Here is a 12996-nt window from a genome sequence, read left to right on the forward strand (position 1 = left end):
AACACTTGTTCTATTTTTAGCTCTTACTTTATCGGCAATGATACGTTGTGGTTTCTTTGTTTCCTTCTTTTGACAAATGTACTTATTGTAAGTCGCTTTGGACAAAAGCGTCTGCTAAATGACCTAATGTAAATGTAAATGTAATGAGGGAGCGAGTGTAGAGTGGTGGTATAGGAGGGTAACACAGAGGCAGCACTAACAGAACAGATATCTCTCTATCACCTGGATGTTCCCAGGGTGCACCGCTGTCATGTGCAGATGTACGTCGTTATGAAGAGCAGCATCAGCAGGGGTGGAAAACGTCGGGTCACCTTGGCTGCTGCTTTCAACTTTAACCAAAGTGTACTTTTATTCGGTGTGCCTGCCATTATTAGGACGCCCGTTATTCCTTAACTCACCATCAGTCACAAACAGGAGCACATGGCTAATTACTCTAATTACCCTACTCTGCCTCTGGTTGGCTCATCCTGATATTCTGACCCCAGACCTTTCCAGTCTCACCGCTCATGGCTAAACCGGACCAAGCCAACCTCCAACCCCAACAATCAGAGACAGTGGTGGATCAGACCTTCGCCATTGTAGGGAAAACATTTAGCCAAGTACATTTGTTTCTTGAGTATATACTTCTTGAGTGTTACAGCCCCAGTGCTGTAATGCTCTGGGTGTGTTTCTTGTATTGTGTTTTTTCTTTCACCCCCTCAGGTGACGCCCTCGTCCTCCCCCTCCTCCTTGTGGGTGGGTGTGTGTGGATCGCACACCTGAAGCTGCGTCACAATTAGGTTGTGTATAAAAGAGGCTGTGGATGTCATTGAACGGAGGGCCCGTGACGGAGAGAGGAGAGAGCTGATCTCCAGAAGCCCGAGAGCCAGAGCTACGGCGTAGTGTGTTCTTGCTGCGACTCAGAGCTGTCTGAGCTTGATACTACTTCTATTTTGTGGGCAATAAAGCCGTTTTTGTTCTACATTCTTGCTACCGTTTCCTTTGTTTCCTTTACGTCCCGTTTCTTATTTACTATGTTACTCCCGTCATCCCCTAGCCCTACCGGGACGTAACACAACTGATTAATTTACTTCAATGAAATTATTACCGGGCTGCACGGTGGTGTAGTGGGTAGCACTCTTGCCTCACAGCAAGGTTCGATTCCCGGGTCGGCCCGGGTTCCTTCTGTGTGGAGTTTGCATGTTCTCCCCGTGTAAGCGTGGGTTCTCTCCGTGTTCTCCGGCTTCCTCCCACAGTCCAAAGACATGCAGGATGGGGATAGGTTCATTGATGACTCTAATTTGCACGTAGATGTGAATGTGAGCGTGAATGGTTGTTTGTCTCTACATGTTGGCCCTGCGATAGACTGGCGGCCTGTCCAGGGTGTACCCTGCCTTCGCCCAATGACAGCTGGGATCGGCTCCAGCCCCCCCGCGACCCTAAATACAGGATAAGTGGTAGAAAATGGATCGATGGATGGATATTATTATCATTATTATTATTAGCAGAAGTGTAAGCACCACAAGCTCTATCCATGTAGATCATCGTCGTCTTGGGCCCAGTTCAGTGGCATCACTACAGGAAAGAACCGTGCTGCAGTGGGCTGGGCTTTTCATTAACTGTATGTGGACCCCCTTCCTGGTACGGTGGACCCCCTCCCTGGGGTCTATCCTGACTGTGGGATCTTGGGGGAAACGTTAACCACCTGAGTTGGCAGACTGGTAGTTGGCACAGATAAGATTATGGCTGTCAGATGCTAAGATGACTGTTTTAGAGAAGGTAAGGTTAGTTTTGTAACCCCTGTTCTCTAATCACATGAAAGGGGGTGTCACACCAGAAGCAGCCACCTTGCATAAACTGAGAAAGTGGGTTTATCTTGAATGAATGACTCTGCGTCAGTCCCTTCTGGTCCTCCAGATGGCCCGACAGGCCCCTGGACCTTCTGTATGGGAGACATGGAGCTCTCCTTAGTGTGGGGCTGCTTCAGAGGCTTCTGAGGATCCCGCTGAGAGGACATTCCCCTGGGGAGACACCCAATGGCTATAATCAGAGTACAGGAGTTATGGGATAAATAACCGGATAGTATCTCTGTGAGCTGACTGTAAAGCAAACAACAAAGCCAGTCAAACAAAGCCCCTGGTCCTCCAGATGGCCCGACTGGCCTCTGGTCCTCCAGATAGCCCGACTGCCCCCTGGTCCTCCAGACTGGCCTCTGGTCTTCCAGATGGCCCGACTGGCCCCTGGTCCCCCAGATGGCCAGACTGCCCCCTGTTCCTCCAGACTGGCCCCTGGTCCCCCAGATGGCCAGACTGCCCCCTGTTCCTCCAGACTGGCCCCTGGTCCCCCAGATGGCCAGACTGCCCCCTGGTCCTCCAGACTGGCCCCTGGTGCTCCAGACTGGCCCCTGGTCCTCCAGACTTGGCCCTGGTCCCCCAGATGGCCAGACTGCCCCCTGGTCCTCCAGACTGGCCCCTGGTCCTCCAGATGGCCCAACTGCCCCCTGGTCCTGCAGACTGGCCCCTGGTGCTCCAGACTGGCCCCTGGTCCCCCTGGTCCTCCAGACTGGCCCCTTGTGCTCCAGATGGCCAGACTGGCCCCTGGTCCTCCAGATGACCCGACTGCCCCCTGTTCCTCCAGACTGGCCCCTGGTCCTCCAGACTGGCCCCTGGTCCCCCTGGTGCTCCAGACTGGCCCCTGGTCCTCCAGACTGGCCCCTGGATCTTCAGGCTCCTCTGCCCCACCGGCACCATTGAATGCTGCTTTGCCGCCGATCCCCAGATCCTTTTAGTCGAGTTGTTACTGCAGTGAAGTTCGGACTGGAGCAACCTGTGGATCTGTGGTGAACGTTGAGACGCAGCATCCTGTTTGTAACACTGAAATCATCATCTATCTCCTTGTACACTCCCGAAACCCCATGTTTGTCATGATTTCTTTTCCACTGCTCTCTTTTCACAACTCTTCTTATCCCCAAACTTGCTGTTTCGCTTCCTCCTCTGAAGCCCTTCCTGTTGTAAACTGCTCCATTCAGACAGTTAATTCATGACCAAGTCTCATTCAGGACTTCCTCAAGCAGTGAACATCTGGTCCAACTCTCACTGAAGACATTAGCTAAATCTACCGGGGCGTTCTATTCTCCACCTTCTTTCTTCTGATGTGGCGCCATCGTGTACATCTAAGACATCTCTTCCCATCATGTTGGCATCGCCTCCACTGCTCCTTCCTTCATCTCTCTTATTAATTATTGCGTGGCCCGCGTTCGGAGCCCTCACGGCCAGCCAATACTTAATGAGTTTGAACTCTATTAATTTGTAGCAGAATTTCAGTCCATTTTGATTTAAAAGTCAGAGTGAAGGTCAATTTTCAATTTCAGTCTCACGGCTTGCTGCAAGCGGATACTTCGACCCTGTTGCTATGCAACACATCCTTAAGAACAGATACGGTATACAAGGTATCTCAAATGTGCAGATATCTCATCATTGATGTCATATTCCTCCTGTAGGTCGGATTTCTGTCAATAGCAACGTGACAAACTGGGCTTGAGGTTGTTCCGCAGCCTTTTTCCTCCTCAGCAATCCTTGAGATGTCAGTCCTGCTTCATTTAGAGTTTTCCAGATTTAGCTATAGTATATATAGAGAGAGTTTACTACTTGAATCAGCAGGTCGTAGGCTCCATCACCATCGTTCTGCTTTGTTAACTCTCCTTAACTGCATCGATTTAAAATGACATTCTTGAAATGCCCTTATCGTTCATACAATCACATCACAGCCTGACGCTGTTACTGCTTTTATAAAACACTAGTCCTGTATGTGAACGTTACATATTCCAATTGAAATAGTCTATTATTTGTTAATGAAAAAGATCTCAATAAAACCGGCCCTCCTGTATGTTGCCCAACTTTATGGTTGCATATAAATGAGTCAAAGTTGCATCTTTATTTTTGTCATTTCTGACTTATTACCATAAGAGCGTATCTCTGACTGTCAGGTGGGATCAGCTGGTTTAGTGAATCCAGTGAAATCCAGATCATTACGGCCCATGTGCAAAACAGGATTAACATCATAAAAACCTATGTGAAAAATGGGTTTATTGATGGAGGCGTGTCTTCCCACCACCCACCTGATCTGGATCCACACCCGGTCACCTGATCCGGATCCACACTGACCTTTGCGTTGCTGTTTTTAGTGCACGTGAAACCGACACACCGCCATTAATCGCCGGTGCAACTGGTCTGTTTATTTGGTCGGCGTTGCTTTCATCCTCCGTGATTTGCTCCTGGCAGATTGTTCATTTCAAGTCACAGAATAATTTGAGAAAGAAGTTCTAGACAACTGTATTCATATGAATGTACAACAGATAAATATTGTTTAGTCTGCAAAATCATGTTAAAGCCTTACGATTCATGTCAACTAAACCTCTTCCCCAGTTTATAGTGTTCACAAACTGCCATAATGAAATAGCTTCTTTATTCATTGTCTGTGAGGCATAAGTGTAATGAGACCAAAACTGCCTGGTTCTCTGAAAATGTGCTATACGGTGATTTTTTTTTTACTTATGACAAATGTTTTTGAAAATCAGTTCGGACCTCTGTGTGCAAAAAGATCTTTGAAGCGTATTTAATCCACTTTGGCTGAACAAACACTGAATTCTGCCAAATACCTGTCTCCAGTACGAGTGGACCCAGCTTACCTCATCGACCCGTCGCTGCATCACGCTGGAACACATTTGGCTTTCAGCAGATAGCATTCAAATGTTGATTTAGTTTGAGGAAGTGGCACTCGTTCAGCCAGACTGTTGGATCTAATCTGCACTCCGCTTCATATATTGGCTCATGCCCGTTGCCCATTATGCAATATGACAGTCAAAATCAATGGGGCTTAAATAGAGAGCCTGATCCAGCAGCAATCGTCCCCCAAACCGCATCCATGCAGACCGGGTCCTACGCCGTGTCATTTCCAATCAATTGCATCTTTCCCGTATGAAAAAGCCACGTGGACGTGAAACAGTCGGCGTGATCGGAACCTTTGGTGCCGTCTCTTGGGGGTAAAACTCCCATCAGCATGTAAAGCAGTTTCCACTCTTCCTTTAGTTGTACTGCATCACTTCCTGCTTCATATACCAGACCACATCCTGGATACCCTTCATCCCATTCACATTATGAGGAAGTATTTTTTCTTTTTTTGGGTCACTGGGATGAAACAAGCAGACGTTGTAGATTTATTTTATGTCCCCGATGTTCACTTCATTCAGCTCTGTGACCCCAATTTGTCTATTTGCACATATTTCATTCATTTCTGGCACATTCAACCACATCTCAAACTAATTAGCTTTGACATTTTACAAATTAGTTTTGATTTTGACTAATTGCTGAAAAACTCAGATAAGCAGTTCTAGCTGCAGCTTCAGTCTGAATCCTCAGAAAAACTGAAGCTTAATCAGACTTCATTGAGATGAATGTGTTCAGCTTCGTGAGCACAACAGAAATATGAACAACATAAGCCAGTCTTAAGCAAAAAGCAACTTGAATTGCTGCACCCTTCGGCCAACCGGACCCTGCTGTGCTGACTGCAGGACTGGCTCCATTCCACAGTGTGATGTGCCACAGCGCCCCCTTAAGGCTGAACTTAAAACATCTGTTTACATTTCTTTTTCTCTTCAAATTCATCTTCTGATTTAATTTCCATCTTTAATTGTTTCCGGACTTCTGAACAGTGACATGTGATGACACAAGAACATGTGAAGACACTGAAGCAGAGCCAGCAAACACACAATGAGGACTCTGATGGTCTCGGATCTGTCTTTTAGGTCCATGAAGAGGGGGGGCTTTTAAAGGGCCCTGCGCAGCTCCACAGGTGTTTATTTCATCAAGCTAAGAGAGGTGTCAAGAGACTGTCAATCAAAGCGTCTGTACTATCCACTCAGACCTCAGCAGAGGTCAATCTAATAAACAATGTTACATGAATGTCTGGTGAGATGTCCAAACTTGACTCTAGTGCATCTACTGAATTATCAAATGAACACCCATTTCCTGTCCTCAGCAGCTCACAGAGCCATGCTCAACCTGCTGAGACTATATTCTTCTCAGCCCCGGTAAAAGAATAGATCTGCAGCAGCACTTAATGACTGCAATGTGTGCTCAGCAGCGAGTCATCAATGAATTGTGATCACTTACAAACCACCTTTAAAATGTTTCTTTTATATACACACACACACATGCACGGTTTCATTTTTGAACCATTACAGGTCACACACATGATGCAGGTATGAAGTAATATGACGTTAGGCCTGAGGGCGTCGGGGTGAAAAGAATGTGCAGCACACTTCTTCATGCATCGTTTGTCCTGATGGATGAGACCCAACGCTAATGCAGACCAGATCCCACAAGAGGACTAAGGCCTAATGTGGTTAGCATACAAGCATCCTACGTCTTCGCTAACACATCGAATGAAAATGAAAACGTGACATTATCCAGAGCAGCGTGGTGAGGGATCTATGAAGACCATTATGAAAAGAGAAGTGGGCAGCAAAGACTAGTTTGCCTGAGCTGTTGTGGTTTTTCAGAGGTGGGAGTTGCCTCCACTACACAGCAGTGTGAACAAAGGTCAGGTGGTTTTAAATAACCAGCAGGCAGTTAGGACACAAAGTACCATAATGAGAATTATTAGCATTCGCATTCGGATTACTCATGAATATCTAATTCCTGCATGAAAAGTCTTTAACATTAATTTTCATTTGTATGTATTGATATTTAGGCGCGCTGTGCCTTGCATGGAATACTTGTAATTAGGTTTAAATGCTTGAATGATTTGCTGTGGCAGCTCTGCTCTGAGCCGCCGCTCCGTTAAGCAGCCCTGTGAGCGCCGGCGTAGCATGATAACACGGGAAGTGGTCCGGGAGCCTTGTGTTCAGTTTTACAGTAGAGACAGAGGGTTCAGGTTCACGTTGATCATTTAAGATTGGATGCCACACACTTCTGTCTGTTTTATTATCACTATATTGAGCATATTCAATGCTAAACATGAGTTCCTTTGTTTACACTGCGACTCCTCTAAATGTGTAGACTCGACTGATCCCCTGTGTGTTTCATATTTAAATAGAAAGCCCTTTAATCCCTGTTTATCCTGGTTTAAAGGAGACATGTTGTAATCATGTTCAGGTTCATTTTCGTGTTTTGGGTTTCAACCAGAACCTGTTTACATGCTTGATGGTTCGGAAAACACTTTATTTTTCCTGCACCGTCTATCTGATTATTCCTGTATTCACCTTGTGTCAGAAACGCTCCATTGTAGCATCAATCTGCTCTGTATGGCATTTCTGGTCTTCCACATGGGACTCCTCTCTGGTTGTATAGAAGTCTATGAGAAAATGGTCCTACTTCTCTCTGCTGGCCACCAGGGGGCGACTCCTCTCTGGTTGTATAGAAGTCTATGAGAAAATGCTCCTACTTCTCTCTGCTGGCCACCAGGGGGCGACTCCTCTCTGGTTGTATAGAAGTCTATGAGAAAATGGTCCTTCTTCTCTCTGCTGGCCACCAGGGGGCGACTCCTCTCTGGTTGTATAGAAGTCTATGAGAAAATGGTCCTACTTCTCTCTTGATGTATTATCTCAGTAAACATTGTAAACATGAGTTTTTGGTCTCAATCTCTAGTTTCAAGTCTTCTTCAATCCAGCATGATGTTCATTTAGTACATTATGGTCCATTTAGAGTCCACCAGACCAGAAAGCAGGGGATGCTTTAGGGGCGGGGCTTACTTGCTGATTGACAGGTCCATTTAGAGTCCAACAGACCAGAAAGCAGGGGATGCTTTAGGGGGCGGGGCTTACCTGCTGAATGACAGGTCCATTTAGAGTCCACCAGACCAGAAAACAGGGGATGCTTTAGGGGGCAGGGCTTACCTGCTGAATGTAGTCACTGTAGCCACTGTAGTAACTGTAGTCACTGTAGCCACTGTAGTAACTGTAGTAACTGTAGTCACTGTATCCACTGTAGTAACTGTAGTCACTGTAGTAACTGTAGTCACTGTATCCACCGTATCCACTGTAGTAACTGTAGTCAATGTAGTAACTGTAGTAACTGTAGTAACTGTAGTCACTGTATCCACTGTAGTAACTGTAGTCACTGTAGTAACTAGTCACTGTATCCACCGTATCCACTGTAGTAACTGTAGTCACTGTATCCACTGTAGTAACTGTAGTGACTGTAGTAACTAGTCACTGTATCCACCGTATCCACTGTAGTAACTGTAGTCACTGTATCCACCGTATCCACTGTAGTAACTGTAGTCAATGTAGTAACTGTAGTAACTGTAGTCACTGTATCCACTGTAGTAACTGTAGTCAATGTAGTAACTGTAGTAACTGTAGTCACTGTATCCACTGTAGTAACTGTAGTCAATGTAGTAACTGTAGTAACTGTAGTAACTGTAGTCACTGTATCCACTGTAGCCACTGTAGTAACTGTAGTCAATGTAGTAACTGTAGTAACTGTAGTCACTGTTTCCACTGTAGTAACTGTATCCACTGTAGTCACTGTATCCACTGTATCCACTGTATCCACTGAAGTAACTGTAGTAACTGTAGTAACTGTAGTCACTGTATCCACTGTAGTCACTGTTGTAACTGTAGTCACTGTAGTAACTGTAGTAACTGTAGTCACTGTAGTAACTGTATCCACTGTAGTAACTGTAGCCACTGTTGTAACTGTAGTCACTGTAGTAACTGTAGTAACTGTAGTCACTGTAGTCACTGTATCCACTGTAGTAACTGTAGTCACTGTAGTAACTGTAGTAACTGTAGCCACTGTAGCCACTGTAGTCACTGTAGTAACTGTAGTAACTGCTCACTGTACTCACTGAAGTAACTGTAGTAACTGTAGTCAATGTAGTAACTGTAGTAACAGTAGTAACTGTAGTCACTGTTGTAACTGTAGTCACTGTAGTAACTGTAGTAACTGTAGCCACTGTAGTAACTGTAGTCAATGTAGTAACTGTAGTAACTGTAGTCACTGTAGCCACTGTAGTCACTGTAGTAACTGTAGTAACTGCTCACTGTACTCACTGTAGTAACTGTATCCACTGTAGCCACTGTTGTCACTGAAGTAACTGTAGTAACTGTAGTCAATGTAGTAACTGTAGTAACTGTAGTAACTGTAGTCACTGTAGTCACTGTACTCACTGTAGTAACTGTATCCACTGTAGCCACTGTTGTCACTGAAGTAACTGTAGTAACTGTAGTAACTGTATCCACTGTAGTAACTGTAGTCACTGTAGTTTATGTAGTCACTGTAGCCACTGCTCAAAATGTAGTGCACATCCATTGGTGACAGTACAGTTGTGACATCACGACCTCACAGAAGTCCCGCCGGTTCGTTTAAAGGCACAGTTCCTGAATGCGGGCTGTGTTCATTTCTCCGTGGATTGATCATTTTGGTACTTCACAGTATTTATACAGCACTTACACCTGCATTCATAATATGAAGGGTCATGCATATATCATGTTCTGAGGACTCATTGAACAGAAAGGCACAGATAAGCCGACGAGGGATTCAGCAAGACCATATGTACGTTGCTCAGTTAGCGAAATATCTCAAGGTTATCAAGGAGACAGTGGCAACCCTTATCCACATCTTCATTTCCTTTCTATTATGGGATATGGCAGGGAGCAGGTCCCACTCTGTGTACTGAGGTGCTATAACACCACTTTCCATCTGGTCACCCCCCCCCCCACTTGGAGCAGCATCCGGTGGAGAGGGAACGAGGACTGGGGAGATGTGAGAGCTGTGAATGGAGGGAGAAAAGTCAACAATACATTAAAAAACAAAAAGCATAAGAAGGGAAGCTGGCGACGGACGTAATGCAAAGCCTGTTGAACTGAGCAAAGACATTTGGGAAATCAGAAGAGGCTCTGAGCCTGTTTATGTAGTGGGGCTTTGTGCGTGTCCGCACATGTGAATTTATGTTTGCTGTATGAACACAGTTCTACAAAACAGGAAATACACTCCAAAACAGACATAGCTTCCTTTCTCCTCTGTGTTTATCAATCTGTGAGAAGAACGTTGTCTCCGAGGGTCTGTGGCCGGTTTCAACCAACCAAATCGGTGCATATATGTATACAGTAAAATTCAGTTGTGCCAAATGTTTTGTATTGTAGTGAAGTATATTATTGTCGTTATTTCAGATGATAAATGGGATGTCTGATCTTCTCTTCTGATGATCTCTGATGTCAAACTGGACACCATTAATGAAAACGGGAACAACTGGATGATATCAGAAAAAACAAACGTGGAAAATGACAAAACAAACTCATGTTGGTGTGCTGACACCTCATTCAAGCATGCATCGTGTTATTGAGTGTGTGTGTGGGTGTGTGTGGCATTCAGAAATGTCATTAGGGAAGTAGGTGCAATAACTTTATGTGGTGTGAGTAAGAATGGAGGGATGGGCAGGAGACAGGGGGAGGGGAGAGTGGGCGAGGGAGTTAGAGGGGGAGAGATTGTTAATGAGCTCAGAGCCAAAGAGAAAACAGCACAATTTGCTTAATAAAATTAGGGTGAGTTAAAGTACATGAAGGCAGTGGCTGGTTGAGGGAGGGCAGCATTCAGCGCAGGACTGCAGCTCGCCGACACACAGCAACGACCACACACCTGCTGGAACTGTAGTCCGAGTCCACGGCAGCCCTGAGCTCTTCGCGAGGCACCTTAGCGCCTCTGAACCTGCACCACACCACAGGGGTCTGAGTCTGAGTCTGGGGGACTCAAAGGGGAGTCCATGCATCAGCAAACAACAGAAGAAGGGGACCCTTCCAAAATGGAAGGGACTGGGGAAGCCCCCCTGTCGGCTTCCGCTGAAGCCCTGGACATCCCCTCCTCCGAGGCGGTGGGCGCGCTGCCAGGGCAGGCCCGAGCCACCCTGACCCCCGACCCCCGCAGCGGATGCAGGTTTTTCTGCCAGCCGTGGTGTCTGCTCCTCACACTGACCCTTCTCCTGCTCTCTCTCCTCGGCAGCTGGGCGGTGGTCCACCTCACCCTGGGGACCCCCGGAGGATCGCCCTTCCGCGTCTCGGCCAGCTACGATCAGCGGATCCCTCAGGACGACATGGCCACCATCGAGCCCCACTTCACCACCAACTGCACCATGGGTAAGTTCATGCGTCCACGCTGTGATACGACACTGCTGCTGTTTCTTTATCAATACTTTGATGTGTGAGCACTATGGAGGATTTTGCCATTTAGATGAGAGTGAAAATAAGTGTAAGTGCAAGTAATGATTCCACCAACATTAGTTTGTTTGTTTTGTATCATTCTCAACTGAATATTGAGGTCCAAGTTAAACATGAACATTGAACAGGATGCATTTAATCAATGTTATCATTTACTTTTGCCATTTCAAGGCCTAAACGATAAAGCAATCTTTTAAATACATATTTTAATAACAGCAGTTAACCCAAAAGATTCCATGTGAAGTTGTCCAAACACATCCAAGTCTAGCTGATCCTCCTTTGGTTTCCAGTGGTCTGGTTTTCTTGTTCCCATCGCAGTTCCTTCCGTATGCATGTGGACTAAATGTGTCTCACATGTCTGCAGAGTCACTGAGTTCCCAAAAGCAGCTCCAACTGAGAATGCACAATCTGTGATTTTTAACTTCGTTACTCTATGTTGTGCAATGAAATGCGTAGACATCTAGACTGAAATAATATCCTTCTCTGTCAACCTCGAAAGCTCCTGAAATTGGATTAATATAACTGATTCAATTTCCTGTGAGCACGATGCCGAAGCTCGGCAGCTCTCGCTCAAACATTCAACTTTGCATTACTGAGCAAATATTGATAACATCCTGGTTTCCTCTCCCAGATATTCTGTATGTATATATACATCACTGTTGTTCAAGCACCGTGTTGAAATAGTGGTGCTTCTCTGAATGACTGCAGTTTAAAGATGCTTCTGTAAGTGGCCAGCGTGTTTACCAGACTGCCGTGGAGTCTGCTGAACTCACATAATACAGAATTTTAAAGTAAAGGATGACTGAGAGAAGAGCTCCTCCAGTAGCTTTAAATGAAATCTTAAAACCTGGCAGCAGCAGCAGCAGCATTAACATCAGCAGCAGCATTAACAGCAGCAGCAGCAGCATTAACAGCAGCAGCATTTACAGCAGCATTAACAGCAGCATTAGCAGCAGCAGCAGCATTAACAGCAGCAGCATTAACAGCAGCAGCATTTACATCAGCTTTAACAGCAGCATTAGCAGCAGCAGCAGCATTAACAGCAGCAGCAGCATTAACAGCAGCTTTAACAGCAGCAGCAGCATTAACAGCAGCTTTAACAGCAGCAGCAGCATTAACGGCAGCTTTAACAGCAGCAGCAGCAGCATTAACAGCAGCTTTAACAGCAGCAGCAGCATTAACAGCAGCAGCAGCATTGACAGCAGCAGCAGCATTAACAGCAGCATTAACAGTAGCAGCAGCATTAACAGTAGCAGCAGCATTAACAGCAGCAGCAGCAGCATTAACAGCAGCATTAACAGTAGCAGCAGCATTGACAGCAGCAGCAGCATTAACAGCAGCAGCAGCAGCATTAACAGCAGTAGCAGCAGCATTAACAGCAGCAGCAGCAGCATTAACAGCAGCAGCAGCATTGACAGCAGCAGCAGCATTAACAGCAGCAGCAGCATTAACAGCAGCAGCACACACCAGATCTCTCCGTCGATAGGAAGTAGCTGACAACGTTTTGAAACAAACCAGATTTCTGAAACCTGATTTGTAACTATCAGTGAGGGAAGACTTCCTGGGATCGTTGACTTCAGGCGAAGCAGAAACATCCCAGGATGCAAATCAACCTGCATTCACACACGTACTAGCACAAAGGAGCGTCTACATCAGAATGAACTTGAATTACAACTCTGCTGCAGCACAAATCAGCAGTACTCAAATCAAATACTGATACTTTCTTAGTTTGCACTGTGATTTTTGCTTGCTCCAGTATTATATATTGCTATATAATCTAAATGATAATGATGAGATGATAT

At 45.8% G+C, this 12996-nt stretch overlaps 1 protein-coding gene across 2 annotated transcripts in view; it reads left to right on the forward strand.

Moving 5' to 3' along the window:
- alk (ALK receptor tyrosine kinase) overlaps nt 1-12996 on the forward strand; it is a 413707-nt gene that overhangs the window by 313849 nt on the left and 86862 nt on the right. For both annotated transcript variants that reach the window (XM_084013902.1, XM_084013903.1), the window contains exon 5: nt 10980-11113. In XM_084013902.1, the coding sequence (XP_083870028.1) occupies nt 10980-11113 (134 nt within the window). The remainder of the gene's footprint in view (nt 1-10979; nt 11114-12996) is intronic.

Source organism: Eutrigla gurnardus (genome assembly GCF_963514095.1).
Source record: "Eutrigla gurnardus genome assembly, chromosome: 7".
NCBI classification, from domain to species: domain Eukaryota; kingdom Metazoa; phylum Chordata; class Actinopteri; order Perciformes; family Triglidae; genus Eutrigla; species Eutrigla gurnardus.